This window comes from Cuculus canorus, chromosome 1, assembly GCF_017976375.1.
Source record: "Cuculus canorus isolate bCucCan1 chromosome 1, bCucCan1.pri, whole genome shotgun sequence".
NCBI lineage: Eukaryota > Metazoa > Chordata > Aves > Cuculiformes > Cuculidae > Cuculus > Cuculus canorus.
The window spans coordinates 109,988,178-110,015,755 of record NC_071401.1 but is presented as its reverse complement, the minus strand read 5'-3'; the positions used below and the strand labels follow the sequence as shown (position 1 = coordinate 110,015,755).

The following is a 27,578-nucleotide window of genomic DNA, read 5'->3' as shown; positions in this document are numbered from 1 at the left end:
TGTGCTATGTCAAAGCTAGTAGCAAGGGATCCTTTGACTGCAGAAGAAGTGGTGTACTGGCTACAGATGTGTGTAGTGACTACATCCATTACCTGCAAGGAGGAGTGCACATCCCTCATCCTGGGTATAGTGACTCTTGGCAGATTCTTCTTAATGGTGACAGATTTTCTTGAGGGAAGGTTTTTAAGCATCAATGACTGAAAAGGCTTGATTTGCTGTTGCACGCGAGGTGAAACTTGTTTCATGTGGAACGACTATGTGGTTGGGGAAGAGGCTCTGCTTCAGAGAATGGATGGTCGAGAGCACGGTGTAACTTCAGAAGAGAGTAATGCCGCCAGCATTCACACACTAAGGCTCCATGTTGCCATTTTGCCTGCCCTCAATTCCATCTTCAAAAGTTCCTGTTCTTCAGATGTTTCCACCTCCTCCAGTTGTGCCAGTTCAGCCACTTGTGGGGATGAAATCTACCTCGGAGTTGGTCTGGCATTAAGGATTTGTTGCTGTTAGTAGAGCTTTAAAAAAAAAAAAAAAAAGTTGGATCATTTAAACAGCTCACCTATGAATGTGGCTGCATAAATAGTTTAAATGGTACAAGTGAGCTGCAATAACTGTGAGAGAGCACATGGCAGGATCCTCTTAAACTGGGTCTGCTGTAGATGGAATAGTGAAATGGAGCCACAGCTCTACACACTCTTAGCGTTATTTGCATGAGTAGCTCCATTGTGTTTCAGCGGGACTCTACTTACACATGTAAAATTCAGTGTTTGCAGGGCTAGGTCCTTAAAGACGATAAAAGGCATGATTGGGGTGCGCCATGCTCTGAAACACAGACAGAAAGTGTAATGCAAATGTGTTTTGCTGGCTGGCCTATCTTGTCTGCTCTGTCTGCTCTGCAGAACACCTACTGTAGCAACTTTCCTTAGGCTTGGATCTCTCTAATAGAAGAGGACTGAGCTTTTGAATAGGAAGGCTGATCTTCTGTCCCTGCTTGCAGCCAGGGAGTTGTGAGGAGAGCATACGCAGTGTGGTGAGAGCTGTAATGTTTCCAAGATGTTCTTGGATTTGCTCTCTAAAGAGCCGGGAGAGCTGGCTTCTCTGGGGCAGCTTTTATGAGCTTGGCCGAGGGAGGGCAAGGCTCTGATACAGGGGGATGCTCTTGAGGTTGGCAGTGATGGGCCTGTCGTCTGGGACTCCGCTACCTGAAATCCTGCCTTGTAACCTGCTATTGCAGTTGAGATCATTTGGGAGCCTGTTGTTGTCAGTTCCCATGGTAAAACTCTTCAAGGACAGGAGGAGGGATTTCTCAGCTGAGAATCCCTGCCTTGGGAATTCACTGCTCGTGGCAGTTTGCAATGGCAGATTCCCAAAGGTGTGGTGGGTGAAGTAGCAACTTAACTCTTGAGAGTGAAGCAAAACACCTTGATAGTCGCTATCTGGAGCCCCAAAGAGAGGAAGGAAGAGACATAAAGCCGTTGGAGGGGAGAGGCTTGGTGTGGTTATTTGAGACCGCTGCCTGCAGAGTTGCACAGTCATTTATAACTGTTTGAAATGTGGGGGGATGGGGTCGGGGGGATGGGAAGGGAGTTGTAGGAACCACAGCATCTGCAAACTGGTAGCATTTTATGCTCCTTTTCCCTGTTTTAGCTTTGCAAGGGACAAGGTACCAAAGTACTGGGTCAGAGGAGGGAGGAGGGCAAAAAAGCAGTCCACTAGCAGCTCGTATTTTGTTGCTGCTGTTGTATGTATCAGGATTGAAGTACAGGGTAGGATCTTCAAAGGTACCTTCAGGAAACGAAGTAGGGTGCCTGGCCTCTTTTGGAAAATCCCTACTGCCCAGGGGAAACAAACTTCCTTTTAAGCAAACCACAATGGGTCCCTGAGGTTGGTGAAAGCAGGACTGGTCTTCTGCCTAAAGCACCGCGAGGCAAATCTGTTCCTTACACCTTGTTTTACTGCCTGGCCGGTCTACTCTGTACAGCTCCGTACTGCTCTTGTAGCCTTTCCTGGGCTCAGTCCACTGAGCCCTCTCTGGTGTGGGATGTGTAATGGAGAGAGGGAATTGTAGGTGTTGCATGAAGAAAGATGCATATCAAGGTAAAAATAGAAGAGATTTATGTGTCAGGTAAAAGAGCAAGCTGAACAGATGGCAGCAAAGGTGATGGTTCAAGTGGAGGTGATCAGTCAGGTTACAACACTTCGGCTTTAGAGAATGCTGCTGTGATCAATGGAAAGGTACAGGTAGGGCTGACATTGGTGGATGAGTTGCAAAGACTGGCCAGAGAGCAACGGTTTCAACCTTTGAGTTGTGGGTCCTGGTAACTTGTAGTCCCCGGGGACTTGTCTGGAAGAGGTACCAGAGAGAAGCGAGCAAGAGGCATTAGTGGGCTGAAAGTCTGCCCAGTGGGAAACTACGGTGTCTGGTCTGCAAATCAGAAGGGATTGATTGTCTATCAAGGGTGAGAGGTGTGAATTGGCTACTGTTGCAGTGCTGAGAAAGCTGTAAGGAGTTCTTCAAGAATGTTAGCAAGTGAGCATGGAAGAGGGAAGGAGAAGAGAGAGACAAAAAGGAGGAAAGCCCCTTAGGGACTGAGGACTGAGCGGAAAGAGGAGGTGGTTTTATCTGCCAGAGCAACGCCCGCCCGGTGTGAATGCTCAGTGCTGAAAGGGTCTTCTTCCAAAGAGTTGGGTTGTTTAAAAGTGGAAGCTGGACAGGGTAAAGAGTGGGTCGTTTGAGGATAAAGGGAGAGGGAGAACACACTCTGCATTTCTATTCACTTCTCTTGTATTGGCAAAACAGGTTATTCAAGCATCGTGGATATGCAAAAAATGATCAGCCTGCTTTCTCTAGCTAGACTGGAGCAGTTCTGTGCCACCGGTGGTTTGGAATGCTCTTCCTTACAGCCCACAAGATCGCCCATTTTAAGAACATTTTGTGAAGGTGAAGGAAAAGGATTAGTGGATGTTGAAAGTGCTCTTTTCACAGAGTAAGTCACAGACTGAGAAGGGCGGGGGATTGCTACAAATCTTCAGAACTCTTAGCTGCCAGCTGGTTTTCAAAACTACATTGATGTTTAATCCCCCAAGCATGGAGCATTTGTTCAGGATAGGGCCCTTGAGCATATTTAGGAGTTGATAGGTTGTGTCTGTTTGTCATTACTGTCTGGTTCCTCCCTGCTCAGTCGCAAGCTGCTGCTTAACCCAGCGCTTTCTCCCATCAGAAAAGGCTCTCAGATCTCAGAGCAGCTCCATCACAACCCGCTGGCAGCTGGTGGGCAGCCAGGTTGCTCTGCCACCAGGAAGGAGCAACACGCTTCTCCTCCAGAAGTTCCCTCTCACTTTCTTCCTGCTGAGCTGATGGCCAGCCATCTCCTTCCTTCTCCAGAAATACATGGAAAAGAAATTCCGTACTTGGTATCAGTGGACCTGAGCAAGTGTGGTGCTCCATAATAGTCCTGCTCACCCACCCAACACCTTGGGGCCATGTGCCTTTCAGGATGACACCTGTGCCCGCCTTGGCTTCCCGCTACTTGGAAGCTCTCCTCCACAGGTGGCTGATGCCTAGCCTTGAGGCTGAGGCAGTGCCTGGCGAAGGTGCCATGGCACAAGCTGCCCTGGCAGCCCAGGTGGCTTTTGGGCAGGACAGTGCTGAGGTGGGAGCACCAACTTTGAGCCTGGTGACCTCCTTCCCGCACCCTCCCCAACCCTGCTGTGCGCCTCCCATAGGGACCCCTGTGAAGCTTCGAGGCTTAGCATGGTGTGCACACCCTCCCTCCCCATCCCCTCCCTCACCTATCTTCTCCCTTCTCTGTTCCCTCCCTTCCACTCCTCTCCTCCCTTCCCCATCCTCTCCCCTTGCCCATCCCCTCCCTCTCCTTTTTTCCCCCTCCTTTCCCCTCCATCTTCTCCCTTGCCCATCCCCTCCCTCTCCTCTCCTCCCTTCCCTATCCCCTCCCTTCCCCTCTCTCTCCTCCCTTTCCCTATCCCCTTCCTCTCCTCTCCATCTCCTCCCTTCCCCATTCCCTCCCACACCCTCCCTTTTCTCCCTTCGCCAACCCTTCCCTCTCCTCCTTTCCCCATCCCCTCCCTTGCCCATCCTCTCACTCCCTCTCCTCCCTTCCCCATCCCCTCCCATCCCCGCTCCTCCCCATCCCCTCCCTCTCCTCCCTTCCCCATCCTTTCCCTCTTCTCTCATCCCCTCCCTTCCCCATCCCCTCCCTCTCCTCTCTTCCCCTCTCCCCATCCCCTCCCCTCTCTCCTTTCCCCATTCCTTCCCACCCTATCTCCACCCTTCCCCTCCCTTCCCAACTCCTCCCCCTCCTTCCCCCCACTTCCCCTCCCTGCGGGTCTCGCGCCGTTTCCGTTAGGGGAGGGGGGCACTCTTCCCCCCCCCCCCCCCCCGCCCCCCGTTCGCCGCCTCAGGGGAGCGCGAGGTGCTCTTGCGCCGCTGGGCGGGGCGAGGGGGTTGTGTCCCGCGCCGACAGGCTTTAGGGCGGGGGGGGTGTGAGGCCGGGGCGGCCCCTCCCTGTGCCCCTCCCCTGCGGCTTTGCGGGCAGCGGGGCGCGCGCGGAGCCCCCGCCGCGGCGCAGCGGGGCGGGGCTGGAGGGGGGGCGGCCCCTTTAAGGGCGCGCGCTCCCTTTAAAAGGAGCGGAGGGGGAGGGGCGGGACACGGCCTTATGTTAATGGCGGGGGCGGTGCCGCCGCCGTGCCGAGCTTGGGAGGGTGGGGTGGTGGTGCTTCTTACCGCGGGGCGCTCGCCGCGGCGGGTCTGTCCCTTTAAGAACCTGGCTGCTACCACCGTGTAAGCGACGGCGGGAGGAGAGCGTGTGTGCGGGACGGGGGTGGTGGATCGAGTCCCCGCCCTCTCGCTGGGGCGGGCGAGACTACAGCCCGGAACGGGGGGGTTGGGGGGGAGAGTAAGAAGAGGCGGTCCCGTCGTCGGAGTGAGTAGGGGACGGTACCATTCCTGGGGCGGGGCGCGCGCGACGGGCGGTACCATTCTCCTCTCCGGGTTGCGGGACTCGGCGGGGGGGGGAGGGGGGGGCCACAGGAGTGGGGGAGTGAAGGGTTGAGGTGGGGAAGCGGTGTAAGGGAAAGGGGGGGGTCAGCGAGCGAGAGGGGCCGCGATGGGCGGTACCATGTGTGCGGGGAGGAGGGGGGGGGAGGCGCTGGCGGACAATGGAGCCTGTGTGCGTTTGCGGGAGGGGGGGGAAGGACCCGCCGCCGCCGGGGGGAGACGCTGCGCCGCCCCCTCCCGCCCGGGGCTGAGAGAGGAGCCGCGGCCCCCGCCCCTCCCCCGGGCCCGGCGGTGAGTGGGGGGGGGGGGGTCGGAGGGCACCCCCGCCACCGCCCGCACGAAGTTTGAGAGTTGGGGGGGGGGGGTCGGAGGGCGCCCTATGCGGGGCCATGTGGGGTGTGAGGGGGGGCAGCGTGTGCTGGTGGGCAGGAGGGGGTGCAGGGGGTGCCTGGGGCTGTGTTCCATGGAGGGATGTGTGGAGGGCAGGAGGTGCCTGGGGGCTGCGTTCCATGGAGGGATGTGTGGGGAGCAGGGGATGCCTGAGGCTCTACTCTCTGGGGCAATTTGTGAGGTGCAGGGGATGCCCAGGGGCCTTGCTCTGTGGAGGGGGTGTGTGGGGTGCAGGAGGTGCACGGGGTTTTGTTTTGTGGAGGGGAGTGTGGAGTGCGGGAGGTGGCCGGGGGCTGCGTTCCTTGGAGGGATGTTTGGGGAGCAGGCTAAGCCCAGGATGTGTTCTCTGTAGAGAGATGTGTGGGGTGTAGGGAAAGCCCAAGGGCTGTGTTCCATGAAGGGATTTGTGGGGTGCAGGGGATGCCCGGGGCTCTGTTCTGTGGAGGGGTGTGTGGGGTGCGGGGAATGCCCAAGGGCTGTGTTCCATGATTATGTGGGGTGCAGGGGATACCCAAGGGCTGTGTTCTGTGGAGGGATTTGTGGGGTGCACGAGGTGCTTGGGGGCCGAGTTCCATGGAGGGATGTGTGAGGTGCAGGCAATGCCTGGGATGTGCTCTCTGTAGAGAGATGTGTGGGGTGCAGGGGATGCCCAGGGGTTTCTTCTGTGGAGGGATGTATGGAGTGCAGGGCATGCACGGGGTTTTGTTCTGTGGAAGGATGTGTGGGGTGCACGATTTTCCCAGGGGCTCTGCTCTGTGGAGGGGTGTGTGAGGTGCTAGAGATGCCCGAGGGATGTGTGGGATGCAGGGAATGTCCAGGGGCTCTGCTCTGTGGAGGGATGTGTGGGGTGCAGAGGTAAGCCTGAGGGCTGTGTTCCATGGAGGGATAGGTGGGGTGCAGGAAATGTCTGGGGGCTCTGCTTTTTGGAGGGGCATGTGTGGCATCTTTGGGGTGCACAGGAGGGCCTGGAGATTGTGCTGTTTGGAGGGACATACGGAGTGCTTTGCATCGCATTCTGGTGCTGGGGATGCCCTGGGGGCTGTGCTGTGTGGAGGCATGAATGGGGTGCTCTTGCTTGCAGGGGATGCCATAGAGGGGTGTCCTGGGTTGCCATGTGGTGCATGGGATGCCCTAAAAGCTGTGCTACTTAGAGGGACGTGGGGAATGCTCTGCTGTGCAGGGGATGCCCTAAGGTTTCTGCTGTGTGGAGGGATTTGAGGGGTGCTCCAGGTTGCACTGGGGTGCATGAAAGTGCCACATGGCTGCATTCTGTGGGGTGCCGGAAGCTGAGCTGGGGGGGCACTGTGTGCCTAGGTGGATGTGCCGTATGGAGAGGTGTGGGGTGCTATGGTTTGCAGCACTGGGGTGCTATGGAGGCCGTGCTGTATCAGTAGGTGTGTAGAGTGCTCTGTGCTGTGGTGCACCGGCGTGCCCTAGGATCTGTGCTGTGTGGAATGGATGATGTTGGTTGGATTATAGAGGTACTTCCGAGTTTTTTAATCCCAGTGAGGGATTGGGACATATGATGGGAGGGGATGCAACATTGAGGCTAGGCTGTTATGATTCAGAGTGTGGACTGTCCTAGGAGTATGATGCTGGTGCAAGTAGGATGAGAACTGGGTTGATGGACTCTGTAATGGACCTGAATGGAGGGATGGGGGCACAAAGGTCTGTGGTAGGGATATTGGGAATGGGGTATGAGGAAAAGCAAGCACTGAGGAGGTGTGACGTTAGATGGTGAGGAAGGGATAGAGACCTTTGTTGCAGGAAGAACTGAAATGTGTGTATCTGCAGGAAGGGATGTGGAGAGGTGGATGAAGAAATGTGGAGTATGAAGTATGCTGAGGATAAATAAGTTGATATGCAAGAGGATGGATGTAGTGATGGGAAGACGTAAGGAGCTGGGACTTGAGTGATTGGGAGAAAGGGATGTGGGAGTGGGATTATGGTATTGGGAGGCATTTGGAGCCAGAATACAAGGTAGGAGATGCACGTGTTTGTAAAGGGAATTGTGAGGGTCTAGAGCTGGGAAACAGCATAGATAGTTCAGGGGGAATCCATGGAAGCTAAGCATGGAGGGTCAAATTGGTCTGTGGGAAAGTTGTGCAAGAGGAGTTTGTGGGATACTAAGATTGTGGGAGGGGATCTTTCATATAGAGATCGTGCGGAAGAGCAGGGGAAATATGTTTATTTGGAAGTGTTTCTGCTGTGTAGAGAAGAGGCAGAGTGTGTCTGTGTGTCTGTGTGTCTGTGTGTCTGTGTGTCTGTGTGTCTGTGTGTCTGTGTGTCTGTGTGTCTGTGTGTCTGTGTGTCTGTGTGTCTGTGTGTCTGTGTGTCTGAATGAGAAGGAGTCTGTGTCCTGGCCCAGGGCAAAGGGATGTACAGGAGGCTGTCACTGGGATAAAGGGGCTAAATCTGTAGAGATATCGGAAGTTCGGGAGACTCAGGGTTGGACAGTGGTGACAAAAACAACACTGGAGACTCCAAATGTCTAGGAAAATGATGTGACAGGTGGATACATGCAAGCAACAAGGCTCCACTTGTAGGATGAGAGCACCACGTATTTCTGTGCTGTCCAACTTTCTGTCCTTGAGGCCGCTGTGTAAGTGACAGGATTCATGGGATGAAAAGGGTCTCTGAGGATTGAATGTTCAGGATGTTGAAAGTGGATGTTGCTCTGGAAGGGTAGACAAAGCATGAGGACACAGATGGGAAGAATCAGATGTGACAGTCAATTGTGGGTTGTTATTTGGGTATAAAATATTAAGGTGGGATGATTACATAGTTAGTGGTTTAATAGTAAACAGAATGAGAAATCGGGGAAATTGTCATACAGCAAAGAAAAAGTGTGAAATAATAAGTGGCAGTAGGGAGCTGATTGTGGAGCAGTTCGAAGCCCACCAATGGGAAAGGGAATATGCTTTTATTTTCCAGATGCCAAACCTAACTTGGACTCTGAAACTGATCTGAAAAGACCCTGACCCTCACTTTCTGGGAGAGGAACATCAAGTCTTGTATCTTCTACCTTGTAAAGTAACATCTCCATAGTTTGGGCATCAGCCTCACTAACTTTGGGGTAGAGAAGAGAAGATTGTGCCAAGCCAAGTCAGACTCATTAAGCCTCCCTGTTAGTGACTTGTTGCTCTGCTGTCAAAATACAGTTGGAGGAAGCAGGGGAGACAGTTCTTCCAGTTTTGAAGAGTTCCAGTAACATTTTTATTTTCTCGGAAGATTTTGTCCTCAATGTCTCTGTGAAAAGCCCACACAGATGTAATTGGATGCTCTGAAGCATCCTAAAATGTATCAAGCTTCAAAAGCAGGAGGAAAAAGTGATGTAGATTTTAGAAGGATAATATTTGGTTAGTGATTGCTCAAAATATTACAAAAACAGGTGTTGGAAAGCTAGGTGAAGCATTACACGAAATCAAATAAAGAAATCGGAATATGAAACGAAAGAATTAACATGCTTAATCAGCTTTGTTCCCATCTTCTTGTTTACCTCTCTCCTGCTTTATGAGGGCTGTAATGCCTGATTGCTGTCTACAGCGGGATGTTACAGGTGTTGAACTGGTAAAGTTGAATAGAGGCAAACACACAGTTGTGTTGCATTCACCCTGCGCTTGCAGCGGAGCTGCACTAGCGGAAGTGCACACGCACATATCCCATAGCAGGCTGACCTGCTTTCTCCTGGGAATTGCAGGAGTTGCTTTGGTGAGATATTATAGCCATTTTGGACAAGTTGGCATGATGGCTGTGTTGTGCGTCGTGGCTTTTTTCCCTTTTAACAGTGATCTCCGAAGAGATTATTTTTAATGAATGTGTCCTTTTTTCTTACTCAGAGCATGAAAATGGCTCAAGGGCTCATATTCTTTCCCTGTCTCCCTTGCTGGCCCCTCCTCAAACAACAAAAGAAAGGCAGCTTTCCTTTTTTTAAGTTGGAGTTAGCAACGATGTCAGTTTTGGGATTTTGGAATTTTTCCAGTGGTGTGAGTGGCTTTTTTTGTTGCTCTGGTTTTTGGGTTGTTGGGGTTTTTTTGTGGTTTGGGTTTTATTTTTTTTTTTTTTTTCTTGTGGAGAGGGGTCTGTGGATCTTCGGTCTTGCTGCACTGTTGTGAACTCTTAACACCTTAATTGAAGGGGTGGGGATGCTGAATCACTAACAAAGACCTCCTTTATCCAAAATGTTAATCAATCATTGACGTTAAATAAGTGTGAACAAAACCAAACAAAAAACCCCCACCCTAAACAAGTTTTTGTCTGAGTTCCCCTCCCATTCAGCTGCTCATCTTTGGTCAGGTTAGCATTAGAAATTCTTTTGGGGTTGTATTTTATATGTGTGTGTACATACTTGGTTTTGGCAAAATTTGGTAAAAGTTCTGTTGCTGACTTCCCGGTGTAGTTTTCCCAATACAGATTATTAAGCTCATAGATGTGATGAAGGTGTTTTGGGAGAAACTGCGATCTGCTCTTGCGTGAGGGAAGTGGTCAGACTATGACAGTACTGCTGTAGCCATCTTTTTGTGGGCTAGGGGTGTGCGTATAGGTGTCTTTTTAGGTTTTTGTGGTTTTGAGGAGGTGTTTTGTTTTCCTTTTTTGTGATCAGTTAGTTTATTTATGGATCAACACAGTCTTCTAAGCTAGGCAGGACCTGAATTTTGATGTGAAAGAAAATAAATAGGTTTCTGTTCATACAACCAGAAACTTTCTAGATCTCTTCTGTATATTACGAATACAAAGGGTGTGGACTCCTTTCTTCCCTTTGCTTTCTCCCCTTCCCTCCCCCCCATCTTGCGTTTCATCTTTGCAGTTCATGTACTTGGATTGTTTTCAGTTGGGGTTAGTCCACAGCCAGAGAAACTGCATTTGTCACTAAATATCCAAATATAGAAACTAAGGCAACTGTAAGCCACGAGGCTAAAATATTCATATACCACAGCTTTTCTGAACAGTTTATATGTTTGAGGTGGATAAGAATGGAGTACCTTTGATCCATATTTGCTAGTTATTCAAAGGCTTGCTGCTCTGTAATATGTTGACTTCCCATGCCTATTTCTCCGTTTCTTTCTAGATTTGTTTTTTTTTTCCTTTTGCGTTTTTGACATGTAGTGTCGATTCTGTTGCCTTACAAACTGTGCCTATGGCTTAGGAATTTTTTTGTCTTTTATAAATTCAGTGGAGGGAAAAAATCCCCCACAACTTTATCCTGTGGAGCAATTTACACTCAAGTGAGTATTCAAACTAATTCCCATCTTAAATGTCAGCTGCACTACGGAGCAGGGTTTGATCTCTCCCGCTTTCTAGAAGTTTAACAGAATTTTGTCAGAGGGATGCAGACAGCCTTCATAAAATCCTTCTATCTAGTTTGTGTGGCCTTGGACTTCACAGAAATCTCTGTGCCTCGGTAAGGTCTGTGGTCTGTTTACATAGATATGAAGTCCTTTAACCCAGCAAGATTTGCTATGGGCTTGGATTTCCTGTGTAGAAGCACTGCTCCAGTCCCTCTAGTCTTCCTGCTGGCAAAATAACGGTGTTAACTGTGGTTTTCAGAGCAGTTTGTGAATGGGAGGAGATTTGATTGCTGATCTTTTTGTCTAAGAACTGCTCTGCCTATCATATTTTAAATGGCTTTCCCCCGTACCTTTACTTGTCTGTTAGGTTTTCTGTTTTAAAAGTTTAATAATTTTGGGACTGGACCCCCATTGTGGTGGGGACTATACAAGTGCAGAACAGGGACGTTTATTCATAATTAGAACATACAGATAATCTTGAACTAGAGCAAAAGAACCATCTGTTGGGAAATTTCTGAAGAGTTACCTTTAAGACAGTGCAGTCTTACAAACTCTAGTGAGATCAACAATAGCAAAACATAAGGTCGTATGTTAATGTGTGCTCTATCCAAATGAACTGGTCTGCTGTTGACTTTAATCTGAGCATTATTCATATTTTTGAAGAAATGATGTTGTATTTTGTGACTATATTGTTACCTGTAGCCCTGACTGCCTTCTCCTTGTATGCCTTGTGTGCATTTCTTTTGGTGCTAGAGTTGACTCTCCTGTTTTGGCTCTTCACCACCCCTCTGTGTGTGCTGGTACTGTTGCTGTATGCTGAAACAGATCAAAGAACTTATCTGGAATGCAAGTAGCCTGGCAAAAAAAAATACTTAGCCTGCATCAGTTTGCCAAAGTGGTTCACTGTTTGGCCAAACAAATGGTTGTACAGACGCATCAGACAGTGTGGTGCAGGGGTGGAAGTAAGCATTGGTAGCAACAGTTTTTTAAGTTGGTCTTGCTGTCAAAAGGAATGCTCATCTAACTGTACCCCTAAGAGTCTGCTAAACTTGCTAAATGTTATTTACACCTATTTGTTACAGCTTCCCTTGCCTGGAAATGGTTCCTTCAGCTTACCTTGTTCTTTTTGCCAAAAAAGTTTCTCATCTCTGAAAATACATGCAACATATAAAAAGAGAAATCCTCTTCAAGAAGCTTTAAACAGGGCAAAAATAAGAGTATGGTGATTTAGCTATGGAAAAGTGGCTGCTTCAAGACTGATGATACAGAAGATGTAGTGTAAATTCCTGATAGACTATTTAGTATGGTTGCAATTAAGCAGTGAAACTCATACTGTGAGAATCATCAGGAGCAACAATTCAACAAGAGTTAAAAGGGATCATATGTCTGCAGGAATGTGAAGAATATTCAATTATCATAATCAGTGACAGTAGAAATTTTGGAAGAGATATTAAGCCTGTGGTCTAAGCTTTGATTTTTATCCTGCTCTAACAGATGTACTTCTGTATTGGGAAAGAGAGAGGGAATTGCTTTTTGTGCTTTGGTTTGCTGTGGGGTTCTCACACACTTCTGTGGAAATTTGATTGAGACCAGTGTGCAAGATGTCATTAAACTGTATAGTCCTCTGGTTAGATCCTGGTGACCCATCCTGAAATCTGGTCTGAGCTACCAAACTGTGGCGACTGCAAAGCAAACGGCTTCTACCTGACTTTTTACGTTTCTTTCATTCCCGCTTCTATGGGTTGTTCTTACCTGCTTCTTGGCAAAGTCAGGTCTCGGTGCTCCGTTTTTGGTCTGCTTTAACAATACTCATTGAATTTATTTTAAAGGCTGTTGTGAAATTGCAGTTTACTATGTCTGAAGAATGGATGTTATGTGCTCCAAGATCCCTTTTTTCAGACAGACTTAAAAGCAGAGCTGAGCTTTTCCTTGTTTGGCCTCTGAAGAGCAGCTTGTGGAATAGGGAAGGAAGATGTAAAATGGAACTGTAAGGTGGTTGGCTTGTTTGTCTATTTTTAAAGTATAGGCAGAATCAATGAAGTCCTTTTGAAGGAAGGAAAATGGAAAGTGTGCTTTACCAGTGACATAATTTCTTTCAACAAAGTGGTGTTGAAAGGTGGTACAACTATGTCCTCTGAGAGATCACTGAAAATTGGGTGCTGTGTTCTTGAAAACAGTACTGATTTTAAGTGCTTCTTAGCAGTATGGTCTATGACAAAAAGAGTGTATGATATACACAATAACTTAACTGGATATAGAATTGAGGAAGAGCTTGCTGGTTTCTGTATTGAGTTTAGAGCAGTTGTGATTCAGGCACAAATAGCTTGAATCAGCTAGCTGCTCAACACTGAGCGTTTGCAATTTCTCTGAGCTTGTCCTGCTTTCGGGCTGTTTGGCCTCTTAAGGAAGCAGTGCCACTCTATTCTTGCTTGTTTTTCTGGTGGGGCTGTCTAGCATAGTAGCAGAGTGATGGAGCTTTAAATCGCTGACCTGTCTTGTCCGGTATGGTCTCCATGTGCCTGCTGTTGTTCTCTATGCCTCCTGAACAAAGGGTGCAGATACCTGTGTTACCTTATCAGTAGGGTGGCTGAGGCCCTTGGGCTATTTGAAAATCGGGTTAGTTTGGATTTGGTGGCAAACTTGAGAACAGAACCTGGCTCTTGATGTGCCTACAATTTGTCTACTGGACCAAGTTACTTAAGCTCTACAAATTGCTTTAAACCTGTGAGTGTGCTCCTGTATGTTGCACGAAGCTATCTTTGACACCTTTGCAGTGTGTATAGAATTATGCAAAACCTGAAGGAAAATTCTGGTTTAGTGATCACTGCTAAACACACTGGCTAAGATCAAAGCAGTGGACCCTTTTTCAGGTTACTCAGAGCTATGCTCTCTGCATTCTGCTAAACTGATGTCTTGGTATCACTGTTCCACTGCCTGTGAAATGGCAGTATATTATGTATGTACCAATCTGGTTTTGTTTGAGCATTGATTAGAAATGTATTTGCAGTGTAATATAAAACTAAGCTGTAGCCTGTTGAGGTGAGCAGCCACAGTTTCTACAGTGAAAGCTGTTATGATGGAGAGTTTAGGCAGTCTTATGTATGGAGAAACTCTTTGTGGAACTTCTGCTAGTGGAACTGAAGTTTTCCACCACATTTTGTATGTGTGTATGAGAAGTGAGTAAAGAACTAAAGACCAGAACAGGTTGACAGCTTGTTAGCAAGAAAGTGCTTTCTTCTGTCTATATATATGTATATTAAAAATATTTTAACCTTCTTGTAATTGAGGATAGAAAGTTGAAACTATCAGGTAAATAGCCACCATCCCACAGAAGAGCTTCTGGATGTTCTTGTGAAAGCTAGCTTTGATTTGACAGTTATAAGTCTTTGAAAACAGCACTCTGTTTATACAGTACAGTAAATACTTTGAAGTATGCTAGGCTTTGCTGTACATGCGTGGCTAACTAGAAGAATATTAAACGTGTACATCTTGTGTTGAGTGAGGGAGGATCCCACGGCAATTGGAATTGCATGTTCTTCGTACTTTTATAAGATCATGTCAAAGCAGTAGATTTGATAATAGACTTGATTATACAATTGCTTAATTTCTTGTCAAAATAATTTTTGCATGCAGTGTTCTGAGATCTTTTAGGTGACCTCATGTTATTTATCAAATGTCAGTTTTTCATCCCAGCAGCTTTGATATAATAATGTAGTATCATGGAGTGCTGTGTACATGCAGTCATAGCTTGCTGGAGTTCTTTGAAGTGCCTTACTCCTGAGAAGAGTCATTGCTCTGCTGAAGATCCTACATTTAATGGCTAGGAAACCAGTATGCAGCAGCATTGCACTGTCACTGAAGGTCGTGCTACATCCAACATGCCTAATGTGAGTCTGAAAGCAAAGTAATGAGAGGTTCAGTGCACCAGGGATTCATCCCCCTTGACACACATCTTACCCAGCAATAAGGTGCATGGGATATAGTAGCTCTTCAGCTCTGCTCCCGTGGGACTGCCTGCTTTGCAGTGTGCGCTTCCCCGGTGGGAGTGCCTGGTACTATAAAACAGCAGAATGGCTTGTGTGATGGAGGAGAGCAGAGGGTGGTGACAGTCCTGAACTGAAACTGGTCTCTCAGTCAGTGCTGGAAGGTAGCAATGCTCGGGAGAGCCTTGAAAAACTGTTCATTTGGGATGAGAGAGAGAGAGCAGATACCTGTTAAGGTGAAGGTTAACTTGAAGGCAGCTGTGTGGGTCGCCCCCAGCAATTCTGACAGGCATCATGTATGATGTCCCCTTGCAGCATACTTGCTTGGTGTAGCACTGGCTTTTCCTCGGAGGAGGTCTGTCCTGTGCTGACCCATCCCAGCCTCACTTAGCATATGAAAACTGACAAGATTGCAGCCTGAGGAGTTATGCCTGAGGACTGTTTCTTATCTTTCATTCTGGAAGCCTAGTGAAGGGATGCCAAAATGAAAAGAGAAAGATCTTGATTTTTTTCTGTGCTGAGCTGATAGGTGCCTTATTCTCCCAAGCCTTCTGCTTAAACACTGTGGTGTTACTACATGTTTAAGAACAAACTGGTGCCTCCTTGGTTTGGTCTTTGTCAATTATTTCTGTGTGTCTTGTTTTTTTTTTCCCCTCCCATTTCTCCACAGATTAATTTCTGAAGAATGGGCTGCTGGCAAGCTTGATGCAAGTGTCTTTTACCTATGGTTGTTCATGCTGATGTCCCTATTTAAATTTTAGAAAAAATAAGCCTAGAGAAGTAAGGGAAAAGAGTTCATTTCTGATTCTGAACATATTGCCTACTAGCAGAAAAGTAGATGAAGTTTTGACAGAAAGCAAAACTATGAAAGCAGCCTATGGAAAGCTCTGGCGTTGCCTACCGGACTCCTACATGTAATGCTGGGGCTGTTAACTACTAACATGATGTAGTAAGCTGTAGAAGCCTGTCATATATTAGGGAAATACTGTTAAAACATTTCTTGAAAAATCTCTTATTGCTAGAGCTTTTGATCTTTATCAGTGTTAACAGCAGTAAGAACTCTAGAGCAGACAGGCTGCTGTTAAGGTAAGTGACGCGCCACGTAAAGTGCTTAAAACTCCAGTTGTAATGTACATAAACTGCTCCCAGCATTGCTAACATAGGTGGAGCTGAACTGATGTTGGCAGCTGCGTTAGAGTATGCCAAGGCTGAGTTGAGGTCAGCGTGACGTCATGGTGCACTGCAGGTTTACGCAACAGCGTGCCTAACACCCTGGCAGCAATCTGGCTGACCTGCACTTGGAAAGGCCACTGATGCTGGTGAAGCTGAAAGGGTGTGAGCAGCAAGGGGAAGCGTCTATAGCATTCCTGTACAGAAGCAGATAGTGGTACTGTAGGCTTTGGATTTTTTAGGGGGTTTTCTGTTGGCTCTTTTCCCCAAACTGACTTCTGGAACTGTGTCAGAATTTGCCAAGAGTTGTTCTAGTCCCAGATGTACCAAGTAGTAGGGAAATTGAAACGGACTTCCGAGTGTCTGGCTGTGTGTACACTTCGAATCTGCTCACCAGTGTGCATAAGTGTCTGCTCCATTACTTTGGGGAAAGAGTTATATGAAGTCAACAACCATCTAGGACCATTGTTAATCCCATTGTATTAAAAACACGCTGAAATGTTCTTAGATGCACTGCAGTTTAATGGACATGTAGTAGTCTTTTTGTTAAAGAAGTGCTATTACTACTCCCAGCTCTTAAAAGTGATGGTTATGTGAGTGTAGTGAACAACATACCTACTGCAAAAGGTTATTTTAGAAAATTTTCTGTAAATATCTAAAAAGAATAGTTATTTAAACAACCTATATGTCATGGCTACTGCTGGTTATCCGTGTGCTTGTCAGAAGGAGGAAGGAAGATAATAGTTGGTGGAGATACCCTGGTTGGGGAGCAGGGAATGGATACATAAGAAATGTCTTAAACCATTTTATTTTCTAGCCTTCAGGTTTGTATTATGCTTTGTCAGCAATTGTCTTGATTGCACTTTTTAATGATAGAGAGTGAAAAGTTGAACTTTCTGTGGCTGTCCCTGTTTTGAATGGACTTCAGGAGGAACTGGTTCTTTTGGAAATGTCCATGTGTTTGGTGATAGGAGCTGGGCGGGGGTGGGGGGGGAGAGGGAACCTGAGAAAGAGTATCTGCACTGTCTTACTCAAGGTACGTGTATGGGCAGGCACAGGTAGGCTTAGTGGAGCTACACTTATATGACCACGCATACCGAATTTGCACAGAGGTGATGAAGTATGTTATTATAGTTTCTGGGAGGTTTGTCTTGCGGTCCTGAATTGTTAAATTAATCTCAGCTACTTGTAGGAACTTCTCTTCCTTGTAGTGGCATAGTCCTGCTCCTTCCCTGTCAATGTGCTTGTAGGTCATCAAGGTGCCAGAGTGATCCTGTCTTTGCTCTGCCCCCTTCTCTGTGCTCTAAGGCATGGAGGTAGCTGTGGAGTTTAGGTTACAAGTTCTAGATTCTTCTTTTGATTGAGTGTCACCTCTTGTACGAAACCATGAGCAAAGAGCTAATGTTGTGCAGATCTCAGATTAGCAGTGATTTCTCTGATGTGCATAATGAGGAATTCTTCGCTTTGGAAGACTGTGAAGACTTCACATACGCCATCGTTTTTTACTGCCAAGGCATACATGTAGAAAAGTCCATACTGTTTCAGGATAAGTTAAGACCATCTAGAAATTGGTGACTGGCTATGAGTTGCTATCTGATCAGCTTAGTATTAACAAGATAACTCTTACTGTTGTGAAAATAATTTATAAGTAAAGGGGATTTGTGGCTTATTAGGGAATGATGGAACATGGTATTTTCCCCAAATCAGCAGCTGCTTTGAGTAGACCATGGTCTGTGTACTGCATGAGTTGCCCCTAGTGCAAGTGGCCATTGCCTTTTTGGCAGATGGAGCATATGAGCAAATCAGTTTTAAGGGTGTGGTGTGATAACTGTGTAGTTTGATTTAAAGGATGAGGTCTGCAAACCCTGCAGTGTGGAAGGAGTCAGGACAGTATGTAGTGAGACCATCTACTGGTGACTTGCTTGGATAAGCAGAGTTGTGTTTTGTCTGGGTGACGTGTATTGATACTGTGTCTTTAGTCCCACCAGTTCTTTAGATACCTGATGTATTTTTCTGCCCTTTCTTAAGAAAAAGATCAGAGGGACCTGGCAGGAGAAGGGTGTATGTGTATTTGAACCAGCTTAAGCCTAGTGGTCCTTGTGCCATCAGTCACTGCTCTCTCCTCTGTGCGAATGCCTGTGAGTTTGTGGCCACCTGGTTTGCTGAAACAGGAAGCTAGTCTGCTGGAAATTAATTGTATCTTACCTAGAGCAAGTTTTCAGTTGGGTCACAAGTGCTAGCAGTGGATGGAAGGGAAGGCCGTTTGAAGTTGCTTTCCTGGGCCCCACATGCGCTTGATGTACAGGAGGCAAGATGGCATTTTCAGCAAATCTGTTTGAATGCTCATGGGTCCCATATTAGTTGGATTACAGGCATGTGCTTTATGCATTCATGGGAAATAAGAAGGGGAGGACAGCTTTTGCTAAGAAGTAGGGGCAGATTTAAAGGTGTAGTTAAAAGCCCTTAGTAAGGGCCATGTCTAGAAGTTGGGACTTATTCAAGGGGTTGAAGAGTGTCCTGTGTCCCCATATCCCCAAGTGTCATGGGGAGATGTGTGTGGTGTAGAATACTTATGTCAATTTTTCTCTGCGCTTTTCCATGATCTTACTTGAGTCTGATGGTTCAATAAAAGCATTGAATAATATACCTGCATCCTCCTTGTTTCCCAGTCGCACTCTTTATCAGTGAAGTGTGTAATCAAGTACTTTATTAAACAGCAGCTTATTAAAAGTAATGTGTGGTTCAGCTTCAAGTGTGCAGAATAAGCACATGCCTAAGAAAAACTGGTAAGTGCAGCACGTGGCAAGAAGCAGTGGTAGCTCTTGGGGTGTCTTGGGTGTTGTGGGAGTCACCTTTTGCCAGTGCAGCTGTTCAACCTCTTATGTGGTTGAATGAGGGTCTGAGAAATAGAATGTGCCCTTCCCAGTAAAATTGTGCTGAAGAGCGCGTTGGTTGATTCATTGCCTTGTTGCACAGGGAATCCACTGGTGGATGCACATGCAGAGGTTTGCTTCCTGGTGGCTGTTGGGAGGAACAGTTGCTCAAACAGCTTCTGATGCTGATGCTGCTGTTCTTGGTCCCTTCTGAGGCCACTGCTCTTCCCAGAGCAGTCTCCTACTCCGCTCTCTCTCCCACTGCACTACCACAGCTACAGTTCAGGATGCTGGCTCATTTTGCATTCAAAGCCATCATTTGTTTTCTGTAGTAGTAGGTCTCTAGCCTTTTTTTTCTTTTTCCATACTGATTTTTGGGCTCTCACCACCCTAAGTCCGGCACAGGCTGTCAGTCTCAGAAAGGCTGCAGGGAAAAAAGTGTGCTCTTTCCTATACTCATAGAAAGAGGTTTCTTGCCTTTAATGCTTCACGTCACAGTAAGGCCACAAGTCTGATACTTTTATCTACGTGGTATGCCTTTATTTAATCTCTGTGCATTCTCCTCAAAGAGGGAGAAAAGACTGAAGTGAGTCACTGACAACTGCAGCTGTTCCCACTGAAGCAGCCATAATGCTGTACACCTCCAAGTACCTGACCACTTGTCACTATCAAGCTTCTGCAGTTTAAGAGCATAAGGAGCAAAAAGCTAGTTGGGATGTTTTTTTTCCTTCTGTTTGCAGTACAATAATATGGTGGCAAGTTCAGAGAGGTACAGAGATGGTTCATGAATAAGTTACTGAAAGATAAGCAAAGACGTGCATTTGTCTTGTTAGTTACTCTGTGGAAGCTGTTCATGTATATTTTGTCACCTTTTTGGCTCTTAAATTCACTGTGAAGCAAGCTGTCTTGTGCCAGCTGTGGGCTAAGACCATGCAGGTGAGCAGCAGAGATGGTGAGCTAGGTGGTGGAATTACATTGCAATAGCTGCCTGGGTAGCCTTAAGAGTGGATCGTGTCTGATCATTTGTGTCCCTCTTGCAGTCCTGTGCTATGGTCTGTAAGGCTGCCCCTGCTCTGATACTTTGCTAAGCTGAACTTGAATCTTCCAAGCAGTAGAGCTCAGCCCATTTGCTGCAATAGATTCTCTCCATCCTGATGTGTCGTGGTGTTCATGTGTTCTCCCTTTCACAGGAAAAGGTGATCTCTGTCACTGCTTTGATAGAGGTGTGTCAGTATTGGCACTGGCATGGCGTAGCTTGTATTGTTTCATTGGGTGGGGTGGGGGAGAGGAGATATAACTGGTTAATTGGATTTGGGGATGATTGTGCTGCTATGTTAGGTTTTACTGGATGAAGCAGCTTGTTGCGATAGGTGTTTGTTTCAGCTTCTGTCTGCAGGTGTGACTTGGCTAGATAAGGATGGTCTATCATGTTGATGATTTCATTGTTTGATTTGGCTGGACTGGGTGGAGAATGTAGCTGCATTGTTTGGGACTAACTTTGTAGTTTGGTTTTGTTGAAGTGGATTACATGCAAGTGCATTGCTACATTATTAAGGCAAAGCTGCAGTAGGTAATAGTTGGAGAATGTTGGAGGTAAGAGAATAGACACAGGGTTTCACAATGTGTAACTAATTGAGCCTCGCAACAGCTCCTGTGTTCCTTCCTGTTGGGAGATCTGGTCAGCAGGACAGGATTACACAGAAAACCTCTGGCAGAGGTTTCGCTTTGCAGTCCTACTTTGAGGCTGTCTGTGCTGTGTAAATAGCTGAGAGTGCTCTGAGAGACCAGACTGGCCCTGACAGTGTGAATGTTGTCTCGATTAATGCTGTTCTTGCAGCCTCTCCAGTTTTCGCAGTCCGTGAGGGAGAAGGTGGCAGGTCGCTGCTCTGTCTTACTTTGCTGGCCTGAAATTTATCATTAATTCATGCCTCAGGGTCTGTGTTTCCTTGTGTTACAGAACTTCAGGTACTAGAATTTGCTTTGACATGTAAGCGAACATAAATTGATGCAGGATTGTCTCTATTACTGAAAGTGTGACTGGTGGGTTCTTGGGCCTTATAGGAAATAACTGTAGTGTAAGGTGGGGCTGACCCTGCTGTCTAGAGCAAACTTGCAGTATGTCTTGGGAAGGTTTGCAGTTGGATTGCCTTCTCCCTGTAGCATAGCGCAGTGATGTGAAGTAGGAGCTGCTGGAACATTAAATAGTGTTCCTTCCTTCTAAAACCTATCTGGTTTTCCCCTAGATGTGCCTGAGTGATTGGCTGGCTTTACTTGATGCTTGATGTTTTTATTTATACTTTGGCTGTGGAGGAGGTTGTATATATGAAGCACAGGCATTTGGCGAAATTTCTGAGCTCATAGTGACAGGAAGGTGAGCTTTTGAAGACAAATGTGTGCGGAGAAGGGGAAGTTACATGTCTGAGCTTTATGCCAGCTTCTCTAAGCACAGACAAGCTCATGAGAATCCAGCTAGCTCAAAAGTGAGAGTGCTAAAGCAGGTCTGACCTATTTCTTCTCCATGTGCACCATGCATCTTCAGACTCTTCCAGTTTGATGGTGGCTTTTTTGCAGCTGACAAATGTTGCCAGTCTGGACAGAGGCTTCCCCTTGTCAGTGGTTCAGAGCAAGTTTGAATTGTTGTGCTTCTGTGGCTGGATGTCTGGGAGGGGCTTGGCTGTGCATTCTTGTTGGTGAAACTCTTCCTCTCTCTTCCTTTTCTAGGTGAACTTCTGTTGTGAAACAAGCGATTTGCAACTCATGGCCTCCACAATGAGTACTGCTGTGTCGTGACGCCAGGGGTCTTGGTAAGCTACTTGTTGGAAAGGCAAGGACCTATCATATCAGCAAATGCAGGTCCATTTCTTTTGTCTCTGCGATTGAGGTTCGAAGTAATTTTATACCATCCAGATTGTAAGCTGCAACCAAGTGGAGTGAGGCTACTTTTTGCTTGTTCTCACCTCTTCCGTTGAGCTTGCAGTGGCGCTGATTGTGGTTACATGGTCAACTGGAACAGGAGACTAATCCAGCTGAATAGAGATTTCTGCTGTTTCCCATGGATTAGTTCACATTTAGATCTTTCCCTGCTCTGGCCAGGACAGAGATAATGAGAATGAGTAGCTAGTGGAATCATCACTTTTCTCTGCAGCTGTTGCTTGGCGTACCTTAAAACAGTCCTGAAAATAACAGTCTTAGACATAGCTTGCCAAAATATCTTGAAAAGTGGCTTGACCATTCACTGTCAGCGGCTCTGCCTCTAATTTTAGAGCAATGATAAGGACTTTGCTATAGGAGGCAGGCTCCAGCTGCAAAAATCCATTTCTCTAGAGCTTTTCCATTATTGAACCCTGGATTCCCAGACATACATGCATTAGAAGTGCATTTAGAAAAATCATGAAGCATTCCATTTCACATTATAGAAGATGGTACATTCCCAGCATGCAGAAATGAGAAGCAGAGGATGTTGAGTTGCTGTTGTTCCACCAATGAATATATTGATGTATCCTTTATAGCTCTCTATGGTAAGAAGAAATTTAAACTGAGATTGGAAAATACAGTTCCCTTGCAGAGCACATCAATTCTAATAGATGGAAGATACATGCATACAGGATAATAAAAAAGTAGGCTTAAAAAGGTGGATGGTATTTCCCCACCCTGTGAAATACTTGAAAGTTTGGTGATGTCAGAAATATTGTGCAGCCACTGTGATCCAGATTGTTTTTCATATTTTCTCATTGCATTATGTAAGACTAGGAGTCTAAGAAAATTCTCATCTTATAGTAAAAGCTAAAATGATAATGCATAAATATCAAAGGAGGAAAAGCAGGGGATGAAGCAACTAGAATACTTGAGCTTATCACAGTTACCTACACCCGGCTTTTAGCATTAGGTAACACTCACTTTAATGCTATTGTTTCTTTTTTCTTTCTTACCTGAAATTCACCATATTTTCAGTCATACCTTCACTGTAAATGAGGACTCTGAAGTATTGCTGGTTCCCTGACTTTTACAGATGCATAAAACTCTTTTGAAAAGTGGAATTGGTTGCTGCTGATAATGTTATGGTTTTGTTGTCAAAACAGATGTAGGAGCCAAATTGGCATGCAAAAATAGTACAATTCAGATACTTGCGAAGATGTTCTCTCTTGTCTTTAATGTATCTGAATAGCAACAGTTCCAATTACAGTGTGATATAGTAACAATAGTAATAGAGTAACTCCAACATTGTTCTCGGAATCGGTAGGATGACCAGCTGATAGCCACAGAGAGGCGTGTGGATCCTGTGGAGTGTGTGGCTCAGACTGGAGATCATCTGATTGTACCTAATAGGAGGCATTAAAGATGAGACCTTTATGGCAGAAATGTTCCCTTCATTAATGGGTTTGTGCAGCTCAGTGGAGATGAGAATTGGGAAAAGGATGATTTCTCTGGCTTATGAAGGAGGCAGGTGATAGAGGGGAGAATTTCTGGGGACGATGCAGAGCTTCGTGGAGCACTGTGTAGCACTGTCATGTTAAAAGTACAGAAGTGCAAAGTCTCTAAAAAGTGTAATGACATAACCTCACAACAAGATAAATTTGAAGAACTGAAAAAACATAGTGCTCAGTACTACAAATTACTGATAACACTTCTTGGCCAGAAGTGGTTCTACAGTGCCTGTGTTTCTTGACTCTGATGTCAGCATGTAAGCAAACATAATTTTTGTTTTCTAAAGGCAATTTGAACAGTAATTTCTTCATAAAATTCGAGACGCTTCCATTCTGGTGAGATTTATTTTGTTTCATTTGATACACACGGGAAGAAACTGCTTCTTTGGTGCTGAGAAGGAATACCAGGAATATTTACATTTGAATAATATTTAACTAGCAATGCTTAATACATTAACAATAAATCTTGGTTAGATTCTAAATTAAGTGGATTTGCATCTGAGTAGGTGAGATGAACAGGAGAGATTTTGTTGAAACATAAACAAGACAGAAATTTGTTCCAAAATTATTTAGCCCAGAGAACGTAAACAGTAATGTTCAATAGTCTCCTCCTCCAGAAACAATTTTACATGCCTTATTGCCTGCGTCATGCATGTTGTTTCTTAGAAAGAAGGTGAAAAAGCCCTTGTGTCTGGTTTTTTTTTTTTATAAAGTCTCAATAGTCTATAGTATTGCTGAGCAAATTTCAAGGGGTGGTTCTCTAGTGATCTCTTGGCCTCTCAAATAGATATGATGAGCGACTAACCTGATATTTTCAGCGTAATCACAGCTTAGCTGGTTGCTTACAGGTGGTCAGGAAGGCATTTTATTTTATTTTCTTCCCTTTATGCAACCCTTAGCATGTATCATTGAAGATATGTCTAGTTATATTGGACCAAGGAGGCAGAAAAGATTTCAGCAAAGTTTACGTTCTTAAGAAATCAGGTTATAGCCATTCACAGGGGAGTTCTGGATAGCTAAGTCATGTTGAGGATTTGTAATTTTGGCTTCCTACTGACTTGCTGTGAGATGTCTACAGATGTGGAGTCAAAGTGTCTAGGTATGAGTTGCTTCCTTGTTTTGTTGACTGCAGAGTGATTTGCTTTGGGTGAAGGGAAGGTGGACTTACTGCCTGTAAACTGAACGGCCAGCCAAGGCTGCCTCTGGTTTGAAATACGCAACTGTAGTGAGCCATCTGAAAGCTCTTCTCCTGTGCCTTCTCAGTAATGGGGAAGAATTGCCGTTTACTGCTTCACACCAGACTCGTAGCTGCTTGTAAAGTTCCTGACCGGTTTTCTGTTCTCTTGTTGTGGGGTGGTTTTAACAGCGTGCCCTGGAGATGCGAGACTTCCCCTGGGCAGCAGGAGGCACGCGTCTAGAGAATGCTGGAGCTGCAGGAGGGAAGAGCCCCGTGCAAAACCAGAGAGGAGCAAAGAGAAAAAAGGCAAGCAGACAGCCGACATTGAGAGAAGCGGGTGGCAAAAAGTGCTTCGACGCTGCCTCTGGCGGCACGCTCCCCAGAGGAACTTGACGAGAGCCCATCTGTGTGTGTGTGAGACTGTGAGCTCAGGATTTCTGTCAATGCATTCCAGTAACCCCAAAGTGAGGAACTCCCCGTCAGGCAACACACAGAGGTAAGGAAAAGAGCCTGCGATCAGCTACTCTGGATTGGTGAATGATGCTCTGCTGCAGGATTAGCCAAGGACTAGTGCATGTGACTTACTGGTCCTCCTTTGTGCTCCCATTGGACCCGCTGAGTACCTGAGCGCTGATTGCACAGTGCTGATGAACCTTTGTGTTTTCTAGGCTCAGGATGAGCCGAAAGCTCTGAACCTGTGGGTACTGATTCTCTGTTCCTCGTGCCCTCTTCCTTCCCATCATGTGTCTTAATAGACTATAGGAAAGAAAACATACTCTTTCTAGCTGGTTTTTTTTTGTTTCACCCTCCTATAATTATCTGTTTCCCTGAGGAGTAGTTGGGCAGCAAAAGGTCTTTCTGTCTGTACTTTCACAAAGAATGCTTCATCTGTATTATTGGTCTGAACAGCCTGGAGAAGTGATCAGCTTTGTGCTGAGATCCTCTGCATCGTTCACCTGCCAGTGCAGCAGATCAGCATCTCTCCTCTGCTAATTTGGAAGGGGAAAAATATGGAAGTGAAGCACTGTCTGGGGACTTACAGTGGTCTGACTGACAGCATTCTTGAGTTTGAATATATATTCATAGAGGTCATCTGGACCTTAAGAGTAATTCAGGGGGAATGCCTCTGAGTCAGATTGTTGTCTGAAGGGGCAAACTGCTCGTGCAAGTCCCACAGTGAGGATGCTCGCAAGCGCTGCCTGTTGGAAGTAGCAGTGATAAGGTGAAAACACAATGCTGAAGATCTGATAGCAGTGGAGTAACTGGAGGGTGAGAAGGAAGGGGTGGCTCTTGCATCTGTAAAGCCCAGATGAGCAGAATATTTTTGGGATGCAGTTTACCAAATAGAATAGGGAAGGAAAAACTTTGAATTTCCTTTGGCAAATTAAAGAAGCTTCATGTGCCCCATTTTGCAGGAGTGTGCAGAGAGGCGGTATCCTTCTCTTTCCTTATTCAGAGGCAGGTTGTAGCTGGTTTAATTGTTTTCATGGTCAGAGGTTTGTGTTTTCCTGGCAGCTCGCCGCAATGTATGATGAATGCTGCAGTAATGCTGGGTTTCCCTTGTGATCCCTGTAGAACTGGATAGAGAGGTGCAAGGGAGGGTGTGTGTGGGGGCATTCTGTTCTGATGAGAGCTGCAGTGTATAGATATAGTTGGGGTCCAAGAGAGTGGTGAGGTGAACTTTATTGTGCCTTCTTTGTTTACTCTGAGCTGGTCTTGGTGCGAGGCGCTTCTCTGTGCACATAGAAACCGTTGTCTTTATTGACAGAAGCCTTAGAGGTAGGTCCTCATGTGACAGTGGTTCCTGGGATCTAGCAGGTCTGTAGCTTGCCCTAGTGCCTTCTTGAGCAATGAGATCCCATCTTGGATAATAACCCTTTCAGGGCATGTTCAAAAAAAGCACCTGCAGGACTCTAAGCTTGCAGGCATTTCTTATTTGTCAGCAATTGTCTTAGCGTGCAAAGGTGGCAGTGATTGTTCCTGCTTTTTTCTAAAACGTTCCTACAGGGTTGAATGAATCCATGGTGTGATTTGTCACTTTTTTCTTTTCCTGTTTTTTTTTTTTTTTCCCCTCTGTCCCCAGTAGCCCCAAATCAAAGCAGGAGGTGATGGTCCGTCCCCCTACAGTGATGTCCCCGTCTGGCAACCCCCAGCTGGATTCCAAGTTTTCCAACCAAGGCAAACAAGGGGGCTCCACCAGCCAATCCCAGCCCTCTCCCTGTGACCCCAAAAGTGGAGGTCACCCTCCCAAAGTGCTCCCTGGCCCAGGTGGGAGCATGGGGCTGAAGAATGGGTCTGGAAATGGTGCCAAGGGGAAGGGGAAGAGAGAAAGGAGCATTTCAGCAGACTCCTTTGAACAGAGGGAAGCTGGGACTCCTAATGAAGACCCTGAAATCAAAGGTATGTTTTCTAGGATTTGTGCGCAAGTGCAGGCAGTTAGTCAAAGTCCTCTGTGAGAAGGCAAATCACTTGGCAAGTGTTAGCAAAACATTTATTTGTCTGAGGTTCTGTCAGTTGCAGCCAACAAAGTCTAAAGATCTTGAGAGTACGCAAAGAGGAGAGGTTGTCATAGCTGGCATCAGTAAGTGTTCTGTTCATGCTCAGTTAAAGTGCAGACCTCACTCTGATGGGAAAATTCCTTGGTAACTCTGAAACTCCCCTAGAGAATTTGAAAGTACAAATGCAACCTGTTGGTTTCCTTATGGCCTTTGGCCTTTCAGGAACCGCTCTGTTGTAACTGGGGTTTTGAACAATATGCAAGTGTGTTTTGTCAACACAGATACACAACCTGTAGCACCCTGACTGGTAACACAAGCCAGAGAGTTGGTATTTCTGTGCTCTGTTCTTGGCTCCAACATTGCCTGTATGAGGCAGTGCAAAATCGGACTAGGTGTGCAGTTGTCCATCTTTCCTTTGTTGTCACCTGGCTAAGGTGACTGAAGGAAGAAAAAGTAAATTTTTGCACGGAGTGTTCTCCTTGGGTGCAGACATAATTACATTTCTTCATTTTGGTGAGTAGTTTTCCTGCTTTTCTGTATGGCTGTTGGAGAACACAAAGGGATCAGCTCTGGTAGCTGCTGCTTGCCTTGGAGAGGGACAAGATAATCGTTCTCCCAGCAGTGCCTGTAGAGCAACATGGCATTAAAGGGAAGATGCATGGTGTAATACAAGAATTGCCTTTAGTTGTGCGTGAGCGAAAAGCAGGAAAGTTTGGAGAACGAAAAGTCAGTTTCCAGAAGTGATTCCCAAAGAGCTCCAA

General features: G+C 46.3%; 1 protein-coding gene across 1 annotated transcript in view; it reads left to right on the top strand.

Annotated features, from left to right (window-relative positions):
- The window catches only part of BCL9 (BCL9 transcription coactivator), a 62,718-nt gene that overhangs the window by 24,194 nt on the left and 10,946 nt on the right, over positions 1-27,578 (top strand). The window contains 3 exon segments of the mRNA XM_054060723.1: positions 21,440-21,522; positions 24,509-24,815; positions 26,403-26,719. Of these exon segments, the coding sequence (XP_053916698.1) occupies positions 24,763-24,815; positions 26,403-26,719 (370 nt within the window). The 5' untranslated portion in view covers positions 21,440-21,522; positions 24,509-24,762.